The following is a 26,582-nucleotide window of genomic DNA, read 5'->3' on the forward strand; positions in this document are numbered from 1 at the left end:
TTAATAAATAAAATTAAAATTAAAAGTTTGGCAGTTAGTGTTTGGTAAAAAAAACGTTGCAAAGAGACACACACTTAAAGTTTGAGATGAAGTTACTGGAAAGATGATTGAGAATTTCTATGAAACAGAATTTCTGTAAATATAAAAAGGATATTTTTAGACATAAAGAAAATTAGCGACATCGGCTCCGCTTCAAATCACGAAGAAAACTGAAACAGTATTCACAGAGTTCCTCTAATTTTACATCTTACGGGGTTCAAAGGAACAGTGCTTTAATTATTAAAAGGGCTGTGGCCGTAATTCTACCTGAAAATTGAGATTATCGATTGCCGGTTCCCTTTAGGAGGCGACAACGGTAGTGACCACGTGTTCTCAAAATTTGTTTCGCTTTACAACAGGATAGTATACTTTTGAAAGTTTTTCCAGGTCGGTTCTTAAATTGGCAGCATTCTCATTGCCAGCAATATGACACATTTCCAACATCAGACGTTTGCGATAGCGACATTCATTCGCAAGAATTTTCGCGTTATCAAAATCGAAAAAATTATCTTTCTCAATACTATGCTTGGTGAGCATTGTCTGTTTGTTAGTGACCTTATTTATATCGTTCTTGTGTTCTTTAACCCTTACTCCTAACGTACGTTTAATTTGGCCTATGTAAACTGCTTTGCAATTTTGACCTTAGCACCAAATGCCATCAACAATATCGCTACTTTGCAAATTATTTAATTTATCTTTAGTGGGCCTCAGGACCGACGTAAGGTCCCTTTTGTTTTTAAACGCCGTAGTTATGTCATAATGCCCAAGAACTCTCGCAATTCGCTCTCATAGAACTTCAACATATGGAATGCTAATAAAAGACTTAATTTCTGCGTTATGAACTATTTCGTCAACTCTACGTTATTCATTTTGGGCCTGTGAAGAGTTACATCCAGAAAGTTTACTGCCCTATTTTCTTCCTTCTCTAGCACGACATATAAATACTAAGTTTATGCATGAAAACACTTTCTTTTTTTTTACAAAATACTGAATGCCAAACTTTTAATTTTAATTTCATTTATTAACACACACACAGACACGCACGCACATATAAAACTTTTTTAAATCTTATATCTGGCACTGAGGAGGACCCCTATCTGTTGTCGAAACGTTTGCCAATCTAATAATTTAAGAAATGCATGTTTTATAATTAAGTATTTTCATAAGACCCTAATGCCAATGAAAAATTTCTTCAAACAAATTTAATAATTGGGTCAATTAAATCTGACATCTTTGAAAAAACCAGTAAAGATGTCAATGAACAATTTATAACAGTGTTTGTTAAAGCTTCTTCGGCTTCAAGGAACACATTCTCATCACGTATCTCTTGCTTCGCCCTCGATTTTTTCCAAAATGCGAATTTTTCTACATGACTTTTAACACTATTATATCAAATATATATATTACACTTATTTTTGTACCTAGGCACGAAATTGCTTATTCAGTTATTGCAAAATAAAGTACAAATTTTATTTATAATGAATAATTTAATATTTCTGTTCCTTCTTTCGCTATAAATTTTAGTCCCAGCTACCCTGAAAAAGTTATCCTTTTAATAAATTTATATTATAAAAATTCATTAGATGCATGGGTATTGAAACAGACATATTTTCAATCTCTTGTTTTTATAATTTAAAGAGTTCGCCTTCTATAAATAAACTATTTTGTTAATAAAAAATTAAAATTTTTTATTTCCAATGCTTTTTTTAAGATTAAAACGAAGCATAAAATGATAATTTTTCAACAAAAATCAAAAAAATTTTATGATAGTCTTGAGAGGGGGGAAGGCAGTTTCACACAAATCTAATACGTTCACGTTATACTCCTTAGAAACAGTTTTTTCTTTTCCCCGATGACCTTTTTTTTAAGAGTCGCCTCCAATATTGGATCCCTGACTATGCCCCTGGATATCCAGATATCCAGTCCGCCACTGAAGATTATCAAAACAACTGGTTGAGTTTCGGTGGAAAATTCAATTAACAAAGTCTGGGTCACTGAAGTTAGCGATATAATTTAGAAGCTAAAAAACGGTGAGGCTATTCAGTAGACCGTATCTGTAAAGTTTAAATCATAAAGAAAACATTGGAAATGGGCAAATTCAGTTTATGGAAAAACGACAAAAGTTGCAATAAAACGTTGAATAACCAAATTTTGTAAAAGAATGCGCATTTTTTTGAACGGGACAATGAAATTTCGTCTGTTTCAATACTAATGCAAGTTACAAATTATAATAATATACATTTATGGGAATGATATAAAATTTCAGGGACAAACTCGAGTGCGAAGCACGAGATACGTGACGAAAATTTGTCCGTTAAAGCCGAAGGAGCTTTATGAAAAGAGAATTCACAATCACCAAATTACTGGTGTCGATGCTTTGACCTTTAGTTTTAAAAAGTCTGTACAAAAGTGTGAGGAATATAAAAGGACCGAGCGCGAAGCGCGAGATAAATATATTATCGAGTGGGAAGCGCGAGCATCAGCAGTCGCGCACCCTAGGCGTGCTCAAACTGGCTCTTCGTTTTATTTTCCAATTAGTAAAAAATCATAATATTAATTTAGGTTGAAAATTCGTTTTTATTGGGTTGAAAATTAATTTCATTTATTAATTCTTATTTTTTTGTAGAAATATAATCTTATTGGATGAAAATTTAACACTATGGTCATAAATTTAGGTATTTAGATACAATTTTAACTGTTTTCTTGAAAATGTGTTCTTTCTTAGTTAAAAAGTTATATTTTTGCGTTAAAAATTCATCTTTTTGGATTGAAAATTGTATAACTTGGTAGAAAATTCAACTGATTGGTCATCTTTACTTTTCAAATTCATCTATTTGGTTGAAAAATTAATATTTTTTGTTAACAAATGCAACTTTTTGGTTGAAAATGTGTCTGCTTTACTTGAGGATTGGACTTTTTTTTTAAATTACCCTTTCTGATTCAGTGCAACTGTTTTGCAACTGTTGCAACTGTGAGGTAATTGCTGAATTTAAAATAAAATTTAGTCGGCAAAAACTATGCAAACTGGGGGCGGGCGAGGTAAAAACTTTTGAACCCTAACAAAGTGAGGAACGTGGTTTAAAATTTCAGAATAAAATTTTACGTAATTAATGCACAGCTCCTTGCTGAACATGTATAAAACAAAACAGTTTTTACATAAAATTTACCTGAATTAAAAATATATAATTGTTTCTCATTTGACAAAATTATATTTTAAATCAGTTATATTTTATTATCATGTCTGACTCCATTGCGACACCATCGGAGAATTTTTCATTAAAAAAATCAATGAATATTTTTATTTGTAACAAAGCTTAAAAAAATTTCAGCGATAGCCGCTTTAGATGTTTTTAAATGTGGTATTTTTTCAGAGTGCCATCTTTCAAATAAAAACTTTCAAAATTGGTATTTTAAAATTGCAATTTAAACGAATTAAATGTTGGCCCTCTGAACTTAAAATACTGGCAAGGAAGAAATATCTTAGAAAAAAATGTTATAAAAATTTGATACGTGTTTAAGGAAAAAATGATATATTCCGAAATAAAAGTTAGACTTATAGTTTATCAGTGTCAAACATACTGCCAAGTAGCCGGAACAACTTGTAGGCGGAACGGTCCTAAAATCTCTATTTACGTAGTATAGAATCTGAAGACAACGAAAGAGATCTAAAATTAGAATTAAAATTATTTATGTGGTGTCAGTAAACACTAGTAACCTGTAAACATAAATATTTTGCAGAGAAAATATCGGAAGATCGGAAAGAAACTAAGAAAATAACCTGTAAACTGTCAAAGCTGCATAAATGTTTTCAGCTCATTTTGAGACAATTTGAACTTTTCTCTTCTGCAATTGTATAAAAACTGTGTGATTTAATGTACCTAGTGTCCTTGAAACGCGCTCACACTGTTTTATGAAAAGAAAATCAAAACACGCCAAAAGCCCATATTCTCTCAGGAGGCCACATACTAGTCCAAGAACCCGGTTAATTTTTCTACCTTGAATCGGCGGACGATTCTAATGTCTTTTAATCGATTCGCCATGAAATTATGTACCTAAAATGACAACGGTGCCAGTGCAAATCCTGCCGAAAGCATGTTATATTAATTAATTATTGAACACATTTTCTGTAAAATGAACCTTTTCGTCCCAGACACATTGAAAAACACTAGAGTGTGCCTTTCAATGCATACAATGAGACAAGCTCATGATGCCGGTTTCTATCCTGCCGCAACCCTCGGCATTGTGGCGATACAGGGAGTAGTAAAACGTAGCTAACTACCTTTGACCTCCTAGACAAAAGAAACCTTTATCAAAAATATTAGACAGGGACCTGGTGATTTAAAAAAAAAAAACCAACTGTGCCAACTGTTATGTTGCCGGCAACCGCTAGCACCGTGGGGCAAATCAACGCGCGCTCAGGCCAATTCCTGAACTGCCTGTACGCTTTGGAAGTGTCATGTCACCATTTTCGGACTGACTGTACGTTCCGAAACTGGTTCTTCTCTGCGCTAACTGCGTCATTTCCAACTTTTAAGTTCGTTTTCACGATTCGAAAATGAATGAAAGAAAATCAGCATGCTGATATGCGATTCTGAATGAAAATGCAGTGTTTTTTATGTCATTGCTGTGATGGAAAATTTATTCCATTTATGGATTTTCATTTCGCAAATTGTCGCTTATCGTGGCTTTTCGGAAAAAACCGATTTAAATATGGTGATCTCGAGATAAAAAGGAATGGTAGTGGCTACCACGTAGCTTACTTTAATAAAGTTGCTGTTCTTAAATAATAATAATAATAATAATAAAAATAATAATAATAATAGAGTCTCGGTCGCTCAAGAGCCTCTGTGGCTCAGTTAGATGCTCGGACTTCATCGCAGAGGTCCGGGGTTCGATTTCTGAGCCCGTACCTATAGAAATTTTTCTATGTACCTTTACCAAGGTTCTGGTGGTTCGGAAACCACCTTAAGCTGTAGGTCCCCCCATCGTGTACTTGACTGCAACCCGATCCGTCTATGATGGGGTGAAAATTAGGCTTTTACCATTATGTCGGGGCACACTGCTCTCATCAAATAACTTGATTGCACTATAAAATGCGTCCGTGACTGTTGATATACCGGGACAACCCCATGTAAAAACTATTACAAAAATATAAAAATCTAACTCTAACCAAAAATGCCTTCGACTTGCTGGACTGTAACCATCTTAAGCCTGTGAGAACATTTACCTACCGAAGGTGTTCTCGCATTGATGTCGCGGTAGAGCTTGAGCTTTCCTCTCATGACTTTGACGGCTATTTTGGCGGTAGCATTGCTACTGGCAGGGTTTTCTATGCCAAATAGGCTGATAAAGAAGAGGAGAGTGACTAATCAGAACACCAAAACCCAAATAATCATGGAGAGCATATTGCAGATATTGAAACGCATGTCGCTTCCCGAAGATCGTCGGAGCGCCCCTGGAGCCACAGCTGGGGACCACAACATGCGGGACGGTAGCGATGGTGAGCTGCAAGATGGTCATGCAGATCTCACCAATAAAACAGCTGGTCAGCAAGAACATCTGCGACAAACGGTAAGCAGTGCAACATTAACTGTGTCTGCTTAGGATGCTTTGGCTAACGTTAGCTATTTGCAGCCAAACACCTCGACAGAAACACCGTGGGAGAGCATCAAGTGGGATACCACAATGAAAGAGGAATTGGTGCGTCTCTATTACGAAAGTGCGAAGTACTAAAGTGAAGGACATCAGGAATAATCTACATGTGATAGAAGACCGAGCAATGGAGATTAAACTACAAGTTGGTTTGACGTGGAAAAATGACGGCAATGAACATCAGTTAGAGGAGGCCGCGTCAAACGGTCAAGCAGGAGCAATTGATATTCTTCCTCAACCTATTGATGATCCAAAACCACCACATTCTCTAGAGGTGGATGACCTTGTACAACCAGAGGCAGAAGCAGAGGTTCAGCAACCAAAAAAGCAACGAAAATGGACATACCATATAAACAAAGATGTTATGCGCCTTTATTTTTTGGCAAAGAAATGTGCGCAAAGTGTCAGGAGAGAACATAATAGACTCTTTTTACTTAAATACCCAGAGATAGCCACATAAATAAATGAGCAAAATCTGGCAGATCAAAAACGCTCAATATCTGTAGCACAAACTGCGGAGGAGGTTCATACTCTTGTCTTGTGTGCAGCTGTGGCAACCGTTAGAACGTTGATCTGGAAAACTAGGTCTGCAAATGCAGTTTTTGTTCAAGCAAGGGATCGAGATCGACCATGGAAGATCAGGTTGGATATGAATAGCAGCAAAGTAAGGTGCAAATTGGGTCGATTAACTCAATATAAAAAAGGAAATAGAACCAGAAAGCTGATAAACCATGTTATTAAAATCATCCACCCTCGGCACACCGAGACATTAAAACCAGCAATATTGGATGAGATTATAGACTTCCAACGACAAAGACTTGACGCTCTTACTGCCAGACTGCGTCGGTACAAGAAAAGTGATGCACGACGACAACAAAATCGAAATTTTCAGACAGTTGAAAGAAGGTTCTATCGTGAACTGAGTGTAAAGGAAAATAAACAGCAATCCACCGAAGTCCCTCAATTGGAAGATATGACTAACTACTGGTCGGGTGTTTGGGGAACAATGAACAGATGCAATTTGGACACTACGTGGTTCAAACTGGAGAAGGCAAAGGCAAGCAATAGCCCTGAAATACAACTGACAAACATCACAGCTTTGGATGTTTCAGCGGTCTTGAAAAGAGCAAGTAATTGGAAAGCTCCTGGTCCGGACATGGTGCACAACTTCTGGTACAAGTACCTGACGAGTGTGTATCTTACGTTGACAACGTATTTTCAGAAGATCATTGAACACCCAAATCTGATGCTAGGATTTATGCTCCAGGGTACTACGTATATATTTTTAAAAAAATCAGACGCTCAAAATCCATCTGACTTTCGACCGATAGCTTGTCTTCCAACAATTATAAATGTCTTACAGCTATCTTTGCAGATATGGTATATTCTCATTGCGACAAGAATGACATTCTTACAGAAGAACAAAAAGGATGTTGTGAAAACTCGCAAGGCTGTAAAGATCTAGTCATTATAGACGCTTTTTCCATGACTCAAGCTCGTAAGCAGCAAAGGAACTTACACATGGCATACATTGACTACAAGCAAGCGCTTCCTTCCGTGCCACGCATTATTGACTTTCTAAGCCATGCGATGAGGCTCTGGGGTACCAGAATCAAGAATTTTGATCATGAACAACCAAGGATAACTAGATCACTCAGCTTTAAGACGGGTATATTTCAAGGAGACTCCTTTAGTACATTATGGTTCTGTTTAGCATTGAATCCGTTGAGCAAAAGACTAAACAGCATGAGTCATCGGTTCAGAATACATGATAATGAGGATGGTCGTCAAATTACTTACTTCTCTATTAGGATTACCTGAAGCTGTACGCTAGTTCAGCCCAGAAACTGCACCAATTGATCGATGTCACAAAGCAGTTTTCCAATGATATCCACATGTAGTTCGGACTAGAAAAATGCAGAACAGTGCATTTAGTCCGAGGGTAATTAGGAACCAGAGTTAGAGAACGAGTTCGAAAATGACATCGAGCCAAGGACTGCAGGCGAATTATATAAATATCTGGATATTCTTAAATCTAAAAGTATTTAGCATGCGATAGTTAGGAGAGCTTAGCGATATGCCATCTCTATCCTCACGTACTCCTTCGGGCTCATAAAATGGTCTAACACCGACCTTTAAAAGTTAAATAGAATTGTCCGCGTAGAAATGAGGAAGCACCCAATGAAACACAAAAATTCAGCGATTGAAAGGGTAATTCTACCGCGACATATAGGGGGTAGGAGCGTTGTAAATGTAAAAAAGCTGTGTGAGTCGCAAGTTATACAGTTGCGAGACTATTTTAGCAGCAAACGAAATGTTGCGCTTTACAACACGATCTGTACAGCGTATATTGACTACACGCCCATAGAGAAATTATAAATACAATGGAGGCAGAAAGCTATACCCGGCGAGCACCCCGTAACGTTAGATCAACTTGAAGTGGATAGTGAGGCATACAATATTTGGCTAAGAAAGGGTGTTCTGTATCCAGAAACGGAAGGATTCGTCAGTGCGATACAGGACAAGGCACAGAAATAATGATGTAGCGGGCATTACAAATCAACAACTTGCCCTAAACCTAGAAATCTTAAAAGAATGGGTGCCTTTTTATAGATAGATTCCAATGTTTGTTTTAGAAAGCGAAGATTGCATCTTATAGTGGGATGTTACTATCCAAACGGATCATCACATCCCGAGCAATCGAGCTGACATCGTGATGAGAGAAAAAAAAAAGTTGGAAGAGTCTACATCATCGACATTGCTTGTCCACCTAACCCAAGTTTGCAGTCAACCTATACAACCAAGATCCACTAGTATAGCGAATTAAGACATGAGGTAAAGCCCATTAGGAGGAATGTGAATCATGCATCTATTCATCCAATTGTGATTTCGGCTACAGGCAATGTACACGCAAGATGCACTGAACATTTTGAACATTTAGGAGTCAGAAGGGTATTGGCAGCAGCTAAGAAAGCGGTTTTATTAAACACCTGTCGCATTGTAAGCAACTTTCTTGACCATCAGGAAGAAGGGACTAAAAACCTGTGCACGGAAAAAATGTGTACTTGAGGAATTACAGAATTATTTCTGATGTGACGGATATTAGAAAAAATCCATAATAATTACAGGCCTAAGTTATTTTTAATTTTACAGAACTATTTCTATGAGAATTAAATATAATTCAGGAGGAATTCTTAAATGGGACAGTAATTTTAGCAACGGGAATCTTTAAAATCTGCGAAACTAAAGTCGGTTAAAAACAAAGTGGAAGACTGGATATTTCACAGAACGCCTCTTAAATCAAAAACGCGGCAGTTTTGTAATTTTCACATCACTGCACCGTCGTTTCCAACACAACAAAAATCCGATTTATAGAGGGGATTATGTATTTCGCCTACTTTGTATATCAGAAAGAAGGAAGCGAGGATGGACGGAGGACACACACGAGAGACACGTTCTTAACTTGTTGTACGCACACAAACATAAATATGATTCTATAGCCTAACCAAACATAAATAAATGTAATTCACGCAACGCACTTCCCTAACGTAGGCTATCGCACGCTGTGGGTATTGGCCGAAGTGGTCCTTATATACTAACCAAGAAAATTCTTACCGCTTGTGAGAAACGACCAGTGCCGGGCCCAACAGTTTTGGTGGACCGAGTTATATTTATTTTTCTGACTTGAGCCTCGGATATTTTCGTGACGTTTGTCACTGAAATGTTGTTGAAATGAAATGTCTGAACTTAGAAGAAATAAGTTTCAAACATTCGAAAATTTCTTACACTCGAACACTAGATTTATAAAAAAATTTACAATTTGAATTATTACGACTTATTTGTTCAAAGTTCACATCATAGCAGGATCAAAGAAAAAATTTGCAGTTTTGTGAAAAAATCGAATATATTGGACAGATTATAAACCCAAGACAATGTTATTATTTTCACTTTTTTCCCAATATTTCTGAAAGAGAGGTCAACAATATTTGAGTTTAGTACTAAATATTTGATGTCGATATGTTGTATCTTCTACCATATCGCTCAAAACAAAACATACAAAGATTATAAGAAAATGTTTAAAAAATGTATATTTAAAAATTCCAACATATATGCGTTGATTAAAAATACTTTAACAATCACTGAAGCAAATACTAACACAAATGAAAAGTAAAGCTTGGAAAAAAAACTTCTGATTAAAGATTTGTCATAACAAATATATACTTTGATGTTTACGAAAACATGAAAACAATTTTGGCAAAAAAGAATTTTTTCGGCCAAATAGTCCAAAATTTATATAAAAATGATCATTTTTGAAACCAAAGATAAAGTATTTTAATTTTAAATTGAAAATGGACTTTACATGCAAATAGTTCAATTTTTAGCCAATGAAACAAATGTTTAACAAAGTAGTACAACATGACGCCAAAAATTAGATTTTTTTCAACAAAAAAGATGTATTCTCTATAAAAATTATAATTTCTGGAAAACATTAAAATTTGACGTTTTTTTGTTCTATTTTATTATAAAACTCACATTTTGCCTTTAATTTAGACTTGTTAGACGAAAAATTTAATTTTTTCTCTCTGTAGAAAGACGAAATGATTTTCATGGAAATATTATAAAATTAAAAACATTTATGAATTTCATTAGAACAAAATTAAAATTGCGCGCATCTTTTTTGTAGTTTGGAGAACATCTTCCAAAATGAAGGACTCAAGCAAACTCCAAATAATCCGGGGAATTTGTTCTTTTTTCGTTTTTCCAATAATTATTAAGATTTTAAATAATAATGATTAGAAAACTTTTTTCAACAACATTTCATAAGAAATAAAAGTATGGTATTGGATGGACTATAAGATTTGGGATTTGCAGCCGACCATTTTTGAAAGAATTTTTAAGAGCGTTATGCATAATTTAAAAATAATTAATTTTTTTCGTTTTAGTTTCACGGTCCTAATTAAAATTTTAAAGGAAATTGGGAATTGTTCGAAATTTGATGGCTCAATTAGGCTTAAAATTGTTATTTTTTATGCTTTTAATTAGAAATCATCACTTTAAATATCATTTAACACTACATGATTCCGGTGCCTCTCAAAAATTCGTATCATCTCTAAAATTTCTATAATATTAGTTAATAATTATAGTTTTGATTTCTTTAATTCACAAATAGTTTAATTTTTTAAATATTTAAACTAAAGTTAAATAGGACCCAATGTTTAACTTTACAATTAATAATTTTGAATTTTTTCTATTTTTAAATCATCAATCTTTAGAATTTTTTTCAGAAAATTTCAGCGGATTTAAAAGGATTTTAAAGGAGATAATTTAAACGTTTCCATTTTATCAATTTTAGAATTCAGTGCATTTTCAAAAGATTTCAAATACAAGACCAGGACTATTTAAAAATTTTACGTTGTTTATAATAATTTCTAACTAATTCTCCATCTACTTTAATAATGTAATAGTATTTCATAGCATTTTATAAAATTGAACTGTTTAGAATATTTTTAGAAAATTCAAACGGATTTGAAAGAATGTTAAAGGAGATAATTTAAAAGTTTCCATTTTAGCATTTTTAGAATTCACTTTTTAATATGGAAATATTGCAAATGATGTTTTATTTTGAAAAAATTAATTTTAAGATAATATTTAGAAAGACTAAAAAAAGAGGAAAATTTATTAAATAAATAAAACGATATCATTATTAATTTATAAAAAAATCGAGTAAGTTTAAGAGATATTTCAAGGTTTCGAGAAGATTAAGGCACTTCAAGCGTCTGTCAAATTCGCAAGGGGCAAACTAAATCTAAATGGTTGAGTTGTTGAACGCCACCTTTTAAGCACATGATCTAAATGCAATAATACTGCACGGTTCAGCTCGCTTTTTCCCGAAAAGATCCTTTTTGTTGTTGTATTTTGTAATTGAAAAAAAATGTCATTTCTCGCTCGAAAGTCGCGCGAGCTATGCAGTGAAACGGTAGTATAGTTCTCGCGAGGGCTAGGAGCGGAAAGCGGGGGACTCGCCTGTATTTCCATGTGTCCCTCAAACGGCTGTCAATTTGGCTACATCAAAGCTACATCTAAACGCATGAATTTTTGGCCACAATGTTTTAATCACATAATCTAAAGGCAATTACACCGAATCGTTCAGTTTGCTTTTTACCGAAAATATTCTTGTTGTTGTTGTTTTTTGCAATTGAAAGTGGAGATGTTTTTTTCTCAATTGAAATTGGCGCGTTGTGTACAGTACATGGGCATATACCAGTGGCGTGGCGCAAGAGCAAAAGTTTAATATAATTTTTTTTTGGTTTCTTCACACAACTTTCGCTATGAAATGACTGTATTCGTACGTGCATTCATTATCGATTGGCGAATTACCAAAATAAATGTTTTAGCAACCAAAAAGTTTTCAACTGTGAAACGTAAAGGAAACATAGCTTGTAATTTTACATTTTCAAAATTTTGAAGATGTTGAATTTGTAAAATTTATAGTTTAAAGTTGTACAAATGTTTCGCATCAAGACAAACAAATAATTAATGTAATACGTAACACAAAAAATGGTTATTCATAAATTAGCGAACAAAGTTTTTACGTATTACTTTCAATTGTTAGCAATTCCTGTCGTCGTTTTCATACAAATAATTACCACTGGAAAATTTGAACAGTTTCCATTATTTTTTAAACAATGTTTAATTGTTAAATAAATGTAAATTAGTTAAACAATTATTTTTTCCCAAAAAATGTAAAAATAATCTAGTTTCTTCTTGAATAGTAATAGTTGGCAATTGCTTGAAGTATTACATTCTGATTTAAAAAGTATATAATTAGTTAAAAAATTAATTCATGTCTATTCACACAATTTCTTAAAATTGATTCAGAGATGTTCAATTTTTCTCAAATTCATATCCTGGGCCACTTGTCTTGAATAATTACATAATTTTGATATTTTTATTATAATTTTTGACATATCTCTATTTTTGTAAGCAGTTTTTATATGTTCTAGCAGTTTTTCCCAATAACTTAAAGAAAAAGGAAATAAAATAGAACACGTCCAATTATTTTTCTGACTGTACAGTTTCTACAAAAATGTATTAACAATTTTTTAATTGTTAAAAAAATAGAATTTGTTTAAACAATTATTTTTCCAAACATATTTTTTAACTAGTATGTGTTCTGAATTAAACATAATATAATATATTCTTTCTTAATGTTCTTGAAATTGAGTATGGATGGTTTGCATAATTTTTGGCCCACTATTAAATAAACAATAAAAGTCCTAATAAAATTTCAATGATAAAAGTGCTTTCATTATTGCATTCTGTATAGTGTGACAATCTTTACTATGATGATAATATGAAAAAGTACATTCAAGAATGAAAATTATAATTCAAGTTTCGACATTTTCCCTGAACAAGATTAATGAGGACGAAATGCTATATTTTAGGTAATTTATAATAATTACAATGATAAAGACATTACTTTCGTTAACACTCCTTTAAACGCACCCTCTAGTGGAACACCGATAGACGCGTCGTATCTGTGAGATACACAATCGTTCAATTTAAAAAATAAATAATAAAACTGAATTTTTCGCATATTCCAGGTGATGAGGTCAACAACCAAATACAGGTCATTGATATAAAAAGCAATATAAGTTCACTCACCAGTCGAAGTCAATAAATCTATACAACTTTCGCAAAATATTGAATATATCTGTATCTGTCATATATAGCGCGTGTAACGGAGTGTTAACTTTGCACAATAAGTACAATTCATCTAAAATCATTTGAATAATAAAACGCATAAGACAAACTAACTTTGAAATTGTCGAAAAAATTTAACGTTAGGAAAAATATGACTTCATCACGGCGAATTCACATTTTTTCGTGATTTACAATCTCTACATCTCTCCTGTACGAGAACGCATCAGAATAAAGAACGAACAATACCTGCGAGACTTAAAAATTGTTATACATTTAAAATTAGTAATTGATACTACTGAAACATATATAGCAGTAATATAGGACTCGAAATGCTCTATACGATATAAAAAATATGTTTTGGAAACATATTTGTTTAAACAATTAACAAATTGTGAATACATTTTTGTATAAACTTTACAGTCAGAAAAATAATTGGACGTGTTCTATTTTATTTCCTTTTTCTTTAAGTTATCGGGAAAAACTGTTACAGCAAATAAAAATTGTTTACAAAAATAGAGACATGTTAAAAATTACAATGAATGTATCAAGATTATGTAATTATTCAAGAAAAATTAGTTCAGTATACGAATTGGAGAAAAATTAAGCAGCTCTGGCTCAATTTTTAGAAATTGAGTAAATAGAAATGAATTAACTGTTTAACTAATTATATAATTTTTAAAACAGAATGTAATGCTTCGAGCAAATACCAACTACTACTATTCAAGAAGAAAAAAGATTATTTTTACATTTTCTGGGAAACAATAATTGTTTAAATGATTTACATTTATTTAGACACTTAAACATTGTTTAAAAAGTAATGGAAAATATTCAAATTTTTCAGTGGTAATTATTTGTATGAAAACGACGACAGAAATTGCTAACAATTGAAAGTAATAAGTAAAAATGTTTATTTTTTATTTTGGGTCATGTTTGGGATGATGAAGGCGGAGGGGGGCAGAAAATAAAAATTATTATTATTATCTTAATTCGCAGCCACTCCTCTTTTATTCCTAAACACACACACACACACACACACACACACACACACACACACACACACACACACACACACACACACACACACACACACACACACACACACACACACACACACACTGAAAACTTTTTGTTTGCTAAAAGATTTATTTTGGTAATTCGCCAATTGATAATGAATGCACGTACGAATACAGTCATTTCATAGCGAAAATTGTGTGAAGAAACCAAAAAAAAATATATTATACTTCTTTATGCTTGCCGCTCTTGCACTACGCCACTGGTATACGCCCGTGTACTGTACAAAACGCGCCAGATTCAAGCGAGAAACAAATAATCTCCACTTTCAATAACAAAAAACAACAAGAACATTTTCGGGAAAAAGCGAGCTGAAAGATTCGGTGTAATTGCCTATAGATTATGTGATTAAAAAATTGTGGCCAAAAATTCATGCGCTCCTGCCCCTCGCGTTCTCTATACTACTGTTTCACTGTATAGCTCGCGCGACTTTCAAGCGAGAATTAACATTTTATTTTTAATTACAAAATACAACAACAAGAAGGATCTTTTCGGGAAAAAGCGAGCTGAACCATCTGGTATTATTGCATTTAGATCATGTGCTTAAAATGTGTCGTTCAACCGTTTAGATTTAGTTTGCCCCTGACGAATTCGACAGCCCTTTGAAGCGCCTTAAAAAGTAATCACAAAATTAGAAGCATTTTGAACATTTTAAAAGGCTTCAAATGTTATTAAAAAAATTAATTTTTTATTTAGAAACAATAGTTTAAACAGAATGTTTGAAAAGATTTTAAAACAAACACAGGTTTCGATAAATGAATAACAATTGAACAATTACTAATTCTTTACGGCTTACAATACAATTAATTTCTCTTTTTACATAAAAAATTTGTAATTAAATAAAAAATTATAATCGTGCAATTTTTATTCATTTACCGAAACCTGTGTTTATTTTGAAATCTTTTGAAATATTCTGTTAAAAAAATTTTTTCCAAATTTTATTAATGCTATTTTTAAATAATTTTCTACGCCATTTTACTCAGATGTGAAAAAAGACTTATCAGTCGAGAATTATTAACAAGATAATGATTTGTTGCTTCTTTAGGAATTGGTACAGTTTTAGTTCTTTTCCACTCTGTTGGAAAGTGACCCAAATACAGAATTCCATTTACAATCTTAATAATTATTACGACTGCTTTTTTAGTCAGCTGCACTCATAGCATTTTTTTATATTAAAAAACACGATTTTTTAACAAAACACATGAACTTTTAGCTAAGAAAATAAAAACATCAAATCATTATCAACCGACGATAAAAAATTTCAATGAAATAGTTCAATTTTGAACAAAAAAATATAAATTAAAAAAAAGTTATAATTTTTCTATATTATTAATTACATCATTTTTATTTATTCGTCTATTTTTTTTGGCTTTTTTTAATCGTTCTAAATATTATACTAAATTTTAAAAAATAAAACATTTGCAATTTTTCCAGGAATTGCAAGCAATTATTTTCATTATCTTCAAAATTCTTGAATGGCATTAAAGACATGTGATGAGTGGGTCAAGTGACCAGATTTCTACGTTACCGCCACTTTTTTTACTTCTCAACTTATTTCCACACGAAGCGCCACATCGAGTTGAAAATTTGATACAATAAACAAGAAGCACTAAGAATGGTGGGTCCTGTCCTAAATTTGTGTAATTCTGACAAAAGTTTTTTCTTATAAATAATTTTTGTTTTGCTTTTTTCATAATTATTGAAATTTATGACCAGACCCACCTTTCTTAGTGCTTCTTATTTATTGTCTTAAATTTTCAACTCGATGTGCCGCTTCGTGTGAAAATAAGTTGGGAAATAAAAAAAGTGGCGGTAAGGTAGGAATCTGGTCACGTGACCCACTCGTCACATGGTTTTGAAAATGTATGTTGTAACATTAAAAAATTAAATTTTGTTTCAAATGTTTGAAGTTAAAGATTTTTAAAGCATGGTGAAATCTTTTCAAAACATATAAATATCGCTTAAACTTACTCGAATTTTAACAAATTAATAATTAGTTAACTTTTTTCTAATTTCTATGAACATGATGAATCTTCAGAAATAAAGAAGCATTTGTAACCCAATAGACGATTCAGCAACTAAAACCATGAATTTGAAAGAAAATTATTTATTTTTTTCTACAAAAAGATAAATTGTTAACCAAATAGTTCCAATTTCAACATTTGGACTTTGAACAGTAATTTTGATTTGTGATTCTTTATTGAATCTCGCCGATGCAATGCTGTGACGCACAACACTGACACATACTGACGCAACTGTACTGTCGTATCGCATCTGTATTTGCGACACACACCTGAGTAGCGCGCCGCCACGTCCGTGTATTTCAAAACACAGTAGAGTTCTGTAATTTTAATAGACCTAGAACTGTGGTTCTCACAGCGCAGATGTATTTTCTCTTTAACTTGTTCATAATAATCATTTCGATCTTCTACGGTAGCGACTTTTAATACTTATTATCAGTGCTGTGATTATAAAAGAACAGTTCGAAATGATTTACAGAATAGTTATTGTTAATTCACCGAATTGTTCTTATATCCTCCACAACGTAACTAGTTGAGTAATTCCTCAAGTACAATTTTTTTCGTGTGGAGTGGCAGATGGAAGCTATAAGAAAGCATCCAGAGGTGACTGTTGCCACCTCCAACGCTCGCGGCCGCTCGTAATTGTATACCTACATCATCATCGCAGAAGGTTTCAAGCATCGTATTAAATTAACTTATAACATCCTAATCCTTTCGATTTCTACTTACCTTGTTTTTATTTTTGATAATTAAATTCTTATCCAATCCTGCTGTAGGGAGTACAGATAAGGCGTTTTTTCTCAGAATAGTTTTCTGTTATATTAGAAGTGACAGAGCTTGCGAAACGTGAAGTATGTTATACCAACTATTCTTAACTGACATTTATACAGTTCTACCCACACATTAAAATTTACAAGTCTACCTGCACATTTTTAATAATTAATAAAAAATTTAGCACCAAAAATCAATTTTCATAACAATTTCTCAAAACAATTTTCAAATATTTTTCCTACACCTTTTTTATAATAAAATTTCACTTCTGCAATAGCATGCATGCATTCAAAGTGATTTTGTTTTAAATTTCATGACTTAAAGACCTCTTCTCGACTTTAAAGGAGTGACCTTATGCTCGCGATAATTATTATCACCGCAGAGGTATCCAGAAGAATTTCGTAGTGCGAGAGATAGAGGCAGAAGTGTGATGCAAAAAAGCAGAGGACTCATGGCGTCGCCCTGAAAGATGCCCCTATGGAAGTTGACGTTGTTCGTTGTAACTCGATATTTTCTAGATGAGATGGTAAATCTAGTTTTTCAAAGGGGCATCAATCTCTATGCATATCACTATGTGTGGATGAACCTTCAAGCTTTCCAACAGACAGATGATGAGTCTATGAGAGTTTGAATCAAAAGCTTTCTGGTAGCCAATCCAGGCTGTTGGCAAGATGCGTTAATGGGATGCTGAGTCTTTGCAGACGAACCTGTCAAGTAGCAGGTTCTCTCAGCACCCTGTTACACCTTTTTTCGAGCCACTTTGTTCATGCATCTCGCTCCACACACGCTCAATTTTTCGAACAACTCTGTTGTTTATGACCGCTGTAAAGATCTTATACATCGAGTTCAAACAAGTTATTGGCCTGTAATTCTCTGGGCTGGACAAGTTGCCTTTTTCCTTAGAACTATAGAACGACTAGCCACTGCGAAATGGGCAATTCCGACTTTATATATGAGGAGAATATGCGGGCCAGTTGTTATTGCGTAGAAGTAAGCTTTATCCACCAGAAGTTCTTGATACCATCTGGTCCTGCAGCGGAAAAATTCTTCGAACTCCTAAGTGCTTAGTGCTTTTTTCATCTCTTCAGCAGTGATTGAAAGACATTCCTCCGCAGATTGTATAGTTTTGTCGCAAACCTCCTTAAAGCAGATGATATTATCAGTATCTTCTTTCAACTCCAGTGTTTTCAGGATTTTGTGTAATTCTCTCCAAAAAGTCTCTACCTCGTTGGGCTTGGGTGGATTTTTTACAGAAACAGGGGGAATGATGGGTCAGCAAGAAACTGTTGATTCTCCTTAATCCAACTATCCCTATTCAGTATTTTCCTTTTTTTTGTTAGATAACACCCGTAGTTTGTCAACAATATGCTGCTTGATTGTCCGCAACTTTGACTTGTTCATTGTGTGATTGAAGGTCCTTATTTCTTGGGCAAATTTTCAAACTATTTCCGTAAACGGTCTGCCAGATGTTATGAAGTCAATCACATTCTGAACACGGGACGCATTTTGTCTTGCCCATCCAATCTTCTTGTTCAGTTAATGCATGTGTTTTTTATCTTTTGATTCATCGTCGGTTTTAACTTTCGATTTGAATTAGCCAAATCTCTCCTAGCACCATAAACTGAACAATTGATGTTCCAGAGTTCCGACTCCTCCGATATATCCCAACGAAGGGAGGAATCCATTTCAGCCAGATCTTGGGGCTTAGGAGGAACTTCAAGAGGTAGGCACGTTGATCTCGCAATGAATGATGTGAAACGTGCTGAAGCTATGGGTGTTTCTAGCACCACAGAATGTTCATAATCGTCATAAAGGCTCCTCTAACAGGGATAATGCTGGCATCGCAGCAGTCTAGCAAATATTTGAGTTGACTCGTCCACTCAATGTGGGCGTTTCGCCGGTTCGTCGTTGTGTTTTTATCTATATTATTTTCAGTAGCCCTAACTCTAGGGTGATCGGCACTGTTTGCCGACTCATTCTTGGGTGCTTTGCGTGTTCGATCGTTTTGAACCGCATTTACAAATTTTTGATGTCATTGTCGTTTCCACGAGCAGCTAGGGAAAGGGTTCGTCCATCCTTGTAGAGGCCCGAATGCGTCACCCGGTCACCCGCCGTCCCAGAATCACCGTTTAAGGCACCTCGACCAGCTGCCATTCAGAATTCGGTACGGTTGTTACGCCTTCGCTTAGGGCTTATTCCTTTGGGACCATCCCAGGACAATTGTCCGCGACTGCTTATTAATTATTGTTACCATATTCAGCAGAAACCCTTGATAGAGGGACCCTCTTTCCGCAACCCTAAGATGAGTTCGGTGGCTTTGCAATAGGCCCTTCGGTTTGATTCCAACGGAATAGAAACCGAATCAATAACTATCAACTTGATAAATTTCTCGCTTTAAAATCTGAACATTTTTTTAACTATATAAATTATTTTTCCGGACGTGTCATGAAATCTCGACCTAGCAAAAAAATCGTAGTTCGATATACCAAGCAGTGTTAGCGGAGTATTTTTAATGTCACTAAACTGGCAGTAACTGACAGGAAGGTTTGATCGTAAAGCACTAGATAAAAAACTTTTTTTATATAAGACTAATCGATAAATAAGAATCTATTATAGCATTCATTGTAAAATTACAAACGTTACCACTTCCGTCGCCTGCTGTGAACCTTATCGGAACAGTATATGCTGATTTTAGAGACGTTGACTAGAGCCAAATAAATGGAAGAATTACAACGGAAACGAGTCTCGTTCGCACTCGTGATCGACGCCCTGTATTTAGATGGAATGTGTCACACCATGCGGCACTTACAACACTTTAAAAACCTTGTTATTGGCCAAAAAACTTTCTAAATTTTTCGTGAAGGTCTGAAACTCTCGGCAATTTTTCACATCCCTTGTTTTCTTTTTCGAGAGAATCCTTTTTTCGAATATCTTAAGCACTTTGACTTAAATCCATTTTTGATGTAAAATTCATTAATCCAGCTTAGTTTCGTAGTAGTTCATCATTCACTCCATCCATACAATAATCGATCACTTTTTCGTCGGGAATCGGTACACGCATCACAAAAATCATTTTATAATGGAAAGAACTTAAGAACGATTGACCAGTGTGCCATATTTGCACTTGAAAGTGTTTCCTCCGTGCGACTTTCGCGGAAGTCGAACATTTGTTACATCCACCATTTAAGACAGCGACCGATTATAGGCTTAGTGATGCAGCTTCAAGCTGTCGCTCTCGTCTCAAAATATACAAAATATACTGTTTTTGTACCAGAAGCTCTCCCTCACATCGCAGCAACTACCTTTCGCATTTCATATCAGCTGGAATAGTGGCTATATTTATATCCTGACCGGGACGCTCGACACAATTCTCTTGAGGACGATCTGCTTCGTTTCTTCTCTGTGCCTCACAAATTCTTTGTTCTTCTTCAGGCCTTTTGCTCATCCAAAACTCTTTGCTCTTACAAACCTCTTGACTAACCCAACGCTCTTTCTTTGGGGTTTTGCGATTATATTTGCTACTCGGAATTGGCAGACCTCTCACACGTATAAAGTCTTTCAGTTCGGCCAACGTGTATTTGTTTGGATCTCTATCTATAGGAACTATATTTATCAGAATTAGACTAAAAGCTCCCGTGTCCAAATTTGCTTTTCCTCTCACACAGAGAGAACCAAAGGTTCCATGCACGCAGCGAAGAAATTTTCGTCTTGTCTCCTACAGAGAAAACGGGTACGCACACAGCTACCGATTTTTTTCTGTCTCTCAGACAAAATTTAAAGTTCCACGTACGCAGCGACAATATTTGCAACTCAAACAGATCGCTAAGTTTGATATGCGTTGCATAACTTGATACACATTTTTAGCTCACCCAGAGCAAGTACGGAAATAACAGCATGCATTCAAGATCCGTTCGGTACGTGGCCGCGAGAAAAAATTCCTTTTGGTTTAATCCAAGTTCGCGAATCTCACTTAACCCAGTTCTGAGACTGTAGTCTGTGAGGGAGCGAAGAAGTGAGAAATAATAAGCAATCGGATAACCCAGTAATTTTAGGTTTATTCAGCTTACGTTTACAAATAGCTAGTTCGAACCAGAGTTCGAGCTCAAGGTCAGGGTGGCCACAAGATTAAATATTTAAATTTCCCTGACAATTCCCTGACATTTAGACGAGTTTCCCTGATAGGAAATTATTTAGAAAAGCGAATAAGGTTTCAATACTGTGACAAGCAAAATAATGAATCAAGTCAGAAAAATGAGCTATACATGCAATGTAGATTAATTAAGGTCAGATAGCACAGCGGCGCCACTAACGAAAAACAAAATGTCATATAATGGATATTTTTTGCTTTTTTTTGTTGTTGCTATTATTCACCAAAAAAAAAATTATTTTGCTCCATTAGTTTTTGAGAAAATAAGGCGGTGCTAGCTTGCCATCAACTCAGCGGGGCACCATCTACAAAAATCATGAAATTTAAAAAAATGACTAGATTAGATTTTTGCTGCTCTTTTTTTGCTTTACAATGCGCTATGAATCGCTTTTGTAAAACCAACTATTTTTTTTTAAATTGCCCCCTGTAATGAAAAAAGTATTAAGCAATGACTAGGATAGATTTTTTTGCTATTTATCTGCTTTCCAATGTGATATGAAGCACTTTTTTAAAAATAAACCCTTAATTTAAAAATCAACCCTTTGTGCTGCAAAAACTTATTTAAAAAAAAGAAACTATCTAGATGCAAAATACTTATAAAATATGAACACAGTATTTTGAAAGCATAACTGACGAGCAAAATTATTCTTCACCCCTCATCGTTACAAAAAAAAACCCCGTATTTGCATCTGAATACAAACATGCAGGCTGCTTCCAAAAATTGTATACGTTAACTGTTAGGATTTTTGTGCTCTTTCTTTATTTTCCAATGACATATCAATCTCTTTTGTAAAATTAACCCTTATATAAAAAAACAACACCCTGCAATGAAAACACGCATTGAAAAAAGTAGTTATCTACATAGATGGAACTTACTTATAAATTAGTAAAATGTTACTTTCAAGCAGAATTATTTTTCACTCCTAATCTTTACAAAAATAACCCTCATAATGTATAAGCTAAAATTGCAATATCTCTCACAACATTATTTTCCAGTCTTTGTGTGTATATTCAAAAAATATAATTTACCCTTTTCGATGCATTTTCTAATGCATTTAAAAAACTACCAGCACAACAAATTCTTAACGAAAAAAATCCATGTTCATATAAAGAACAATCTAAATGTTCAGAATGATTGAAAATTTTTTGAGAGCAGACTTTTTCTAAAGTAATTTTTTGAAATAGTGATTAAAACTATTTTTAAAGATAAGTTGAAGTAATTTTAAAACTCTAAAAAGCAGCCGTTTGACTAGGGATGCTGGGCATCTACATCTATGTTGTGAAATACATTTCGCCTTTTATATGTGTAACCTATGAGAACCATTTGTCCAAATCACATTCACAAAAAATGCATTTCGTTCTGTACATAATTGTCATATAATATCAAGTCGCCAATTTATTATCTCCTTCAAATACAGGGTCGTGGTGTTTCTGCTAATAAATATTCAGGATTCGAACTTGTGGAAATTCGATTTTATTAAGTTCGTTCGGTTTCTTGAATTTACCAGCGGGTTAAGATGGTAAGGAATCATGTTCCAACTGCCCCCGGAAACCACCCCTAACGTGAAATATGACTTAGTTTGATGAGAAGGTCTTTCAGAATCTTTTCGACTTTGCTATTATCAAAACTTCGCAAATTTCGAACTTATCCAAGTACATCAGTCACCTGGGTTTTCGACAGACCCAATGCTCCGAGTTATGAAATAACCTACTTTAGTGAAACCCATATAAATTCGACCTTATCCAGGTAGAACGGTCACATGATTTTTTTATGGAATCAATGTTGTAAGGAATCAAGGTTTAGTATTCCCATTAAACTACCCTTATCGCAAAATTCGTCTGAATTTGATTAATGGTAGACTATGTACATTTCTGGATAACTGTATTAGGGAAACCCATACAAGTTCAACGTTATCCAGGTAGATCGTTCACTTGATCTTCTTATCGGCTGAATGCTGCAAATGATCAAGTTTTATTAAACCCAAAAAACTGTCCTTATTGTGAAGTTAATTTTCACTTTATTGGTATTATATGACAATTTTGTACAGAACGGGATGCATTTTTTTAAATGTGATTTCGGCAAATGGTTCACATAGATTAAAAATCAAAGATAAAACACAATAGATAAAAGCGAAAATGTATTTTATAACATACATGTAGATCCCCAGTATCCCTATTTACAAAAGTGCTTTTTAGGATTTTAAAACGATTTCAGCTTATCTTCAAAAATAGTTTTAATAACTATTTGAAAAAAATCATTTAAGAAAATGTCTGCTCTCAACAAATTTTCAACCGTTCTGGACATTTAGATTGTTCTTTATATAAGAATGGATTTTACTCGTTAATAATTGTTGTGCTGGAACTTGTTCAAAACCATTAAAAGATGCATCGAAAAAGGTAAATTATATTCATGGAATATACACACATAGACTGGAAAATAATTTTGATGAGAAATAATTATGCTTAAAAGTACCATGTTACTATTTTATAAGCAAGTTCTATCTATGTATATATCGACTTTTTTCAATACGTGTTTTCATTACAGGGTGCGTCTTTCATATAGAAGGGTTAATTTTACAAAAGCGATTTATATGACATTGGAAAATAAAGGAAGAGCACACACATTAAGAGCACGACAATCCCAACAGTTAATGTATATAATTTGTGGGATCAGTCTGCATCAGTCATAATTTTGCACCTTAGTCTTGCATTAAAAATACCGTGTTAATATTTTATAAGCATTTTCCATTTAGACAGTTTCCTTTTTTTTAAAATACAATTTTGCAGCACAGGGAGCTGCTTTTTAAAATAAGGGTTGATTTTACAAAAGTGTTTATATCACATTGGAAACAAAAAAATTGAAAAAAAATCTAGCCTGGTCCTTTTTTTAATACTTTTTTCATTACAGGGGGTAATTTTTTAAAACAAGGTTTGATTTTACAAAAGCGATTCATAGCCCATTTTAAAGCCGCTGAGTTTTCTGACCTGATTAATGAACCAAAGGTTATGTATCCGAACTGTAAATAAAGAAATAACTACAAATACAAAACTAAGAATCTAATTATATTTTTAAAGAATGTACATTGAAAAATATTCATATTGATATTGGGAAGTGCTTCCAAAATATTATAAAAACATATAAATTTCCATTTTCCCTGACAGCTGCTTCATTTCCCTGACATTTCCCTGACAAACTTGATTTTCCCTGACATTTCCCTGACTTCCCTGATGTGTGGCCACCCTAAAGATAAATCTTTCTGGTAATGAGTTATAGATGGTTCTCGACTTCTAGTAGCATATCTTTTTCAAGAAGCTTCGAGAATTATGAATACAAAATATCTCCTACAATTTCTTACATTAAGGCAGTATTCTACTTTGAAATGCTCAAGAAAAAAACTATTTTTGTGATTTTTTTTCTGAGACTATTATTGACGATATTGATGTAGGGTTTATTAGGCTTAATAAATGCATTTTTTAAATATATTAAACAATTTTTTAAATTTATTTTATGGACTTTTTATACATGTTAACGTCAGTCAAGGTCAACTCCTCAAAAAGTAGGTAGGTCTGCGCTGTTGTAAAAATCTCGAGAATGGAAGGTCCGAAACAAAAAAATTAAACAATTTTAGATTCAGTATGACTTCAATAACCGACTGAACTAGACTTTATGATATACATGTAAAAAGAACAAAATGACGGCGAAAAAACAAAACAAAAACTAAAAAAGTGGTTTTATTTTCACAGTTTTTTGCAACAATAATATAGTTGAAATTAATTTTTTTTAATAATCCGAGGTCAGCCTGTTACTAAACTGATACTGAATCTAAAACTGTTTGATTTTTTTGTTTCGAACTGCCGATTCTCGAGATTTTTACAATAGCGCGGACCTACCTACTATTTGTGAAGTTAACTTTGACTGGCGTTTTCATGTATAAAAAGTGCATCAAATAAATGAAAATTTTTTAGATATATATTTCCAGAGTGTATTTTTTTAGACTAACAAACCGTGCATCGATGTCATTATGAATAATCTCAGAAAAATAGCTTTTTTTCTTGCGTTTTAAAGTATAATACTGCCTTAAAAGTACTTATTAACAAATATTTACCACAAAAACGATATCTCCACCATCTTCTTGTACTGTAGGTCGTATACGAGTATCAAGCAATTCTTTTATCATCTGTACGATTTCATCATCATCTTCACTAACTTCTGAAGAAAAAAAAATTCGATAAAAATAAACATTTAAATATTTTTTAATTTTTATACACGAGTCGTGACCAAAAAGTTGTGATATTCAAGTCTAGGCCATGTAGCCCAATTTCATGATTTAATGGACTTTTCTAATAATACTGCGATATAGTACTTATATCGAAGAAGTTTTTAGTAAATTTTCCAAATTTTAGTTGTTTAATTTAGAAATGGGAAATTAAAATATTCTGAAATTTTTACTTGGTGAAATCTCCCCAAATAGATATTCGCACAAATAACTTTAGAAATAATTGAAAAAATATTATTGTTAATAATTAAGAATTATACGAATCATTTCTATTAATTTGAGAAATTTGAAAAGTATGCAGGAGAAACCAGTTCAAACTGAATAATGAGAAAAAGTGAGTTGATTTTAAAGCAAAAGTTCTGTCGTACTTTTTATGGGCAACAGTATTAAAAATGAGTTACATATATAATTAGCCTTTTAACCGCTTGCTTACTATTTTTCAAATGATAAATTTATTTTTAACATGTCCCTCGACAGCTTATTGCTAAGGCTTTAAATGTCAATATTCACTTTGCAGCAGAAGAGTATAATCTAAATAAAATTGCAACATTAAACAAAAGTATAGAATATAGGAACAATGGCTAATTAATACGACGGCATCGATATCATTAAAATTAATGAACCAGCGTTAATTTGTTATGTAATACTTATCCCACTTTTTCATAATTTATGAATATTATGACTTTAAATGTTATTCTATTCACTTCGGACTGGTTTCCCCTATAGAGACAGTTGATGTACTTCTAAAAGTGCTTAGTTATGATTTAAAGTCTGCCTCCGAAGTTTCGTTTCTACTCAGGAATACTAGGCAGTCTGATAAGTACCTGAAAATTCTAAGAGATGGCATTAGTATTCACTAATGTGAACCATTTTCGTCGAGCTTGATCCTTCAAATGACGC

General features: G+C 33.5%; 1 protein-coding gene across 4 annotated transcripts in view; it reads right to left on the reverse strand.

The window, feature by feature from the left end:
* The window catches only part of LOC117179610 (NFU1 iron-sulfur cluster scaffold homolog, mitochondrial-like), an 87,527-nt gene that overhangs the window by 16,860 nt on the left and 44,085 nt on the right, over positions 1 to 26,582 (reverse strand). For 3 of the 4 annotated variants that reach the window (XM_033371595.1, XM_033371599.1, XM_033371597.1), the window contains one exon: positions 25,512 to 25,615. In XM_033371595.1, the coding sequence (XP_033227486.1) occupies positions 25,512 to 25,615 (104 nt within the window). The remainder of the gene's footprint in view (positions 1 to 25,511; positions 25,616 to 26,582) is intronic. The other variant, XM_033371596.1, reaches the window with a different exon arrangement.

This window comes from Belonocnema kinseyi, chromosome 9 (genome assembly GCF_010883055.1).
Source record: "Belonocnema kinseyi isolate 2016_QV_RU_SX_M_011 chromosome 9, B_treatae_v1, whole genome shotgun sequence".
NCBI lineage: Eukaryota > Metazoa > Arthropoda > Insecta > Hymenoptera > Cynipidae > Belonocnema > Belonocnema kinseyi.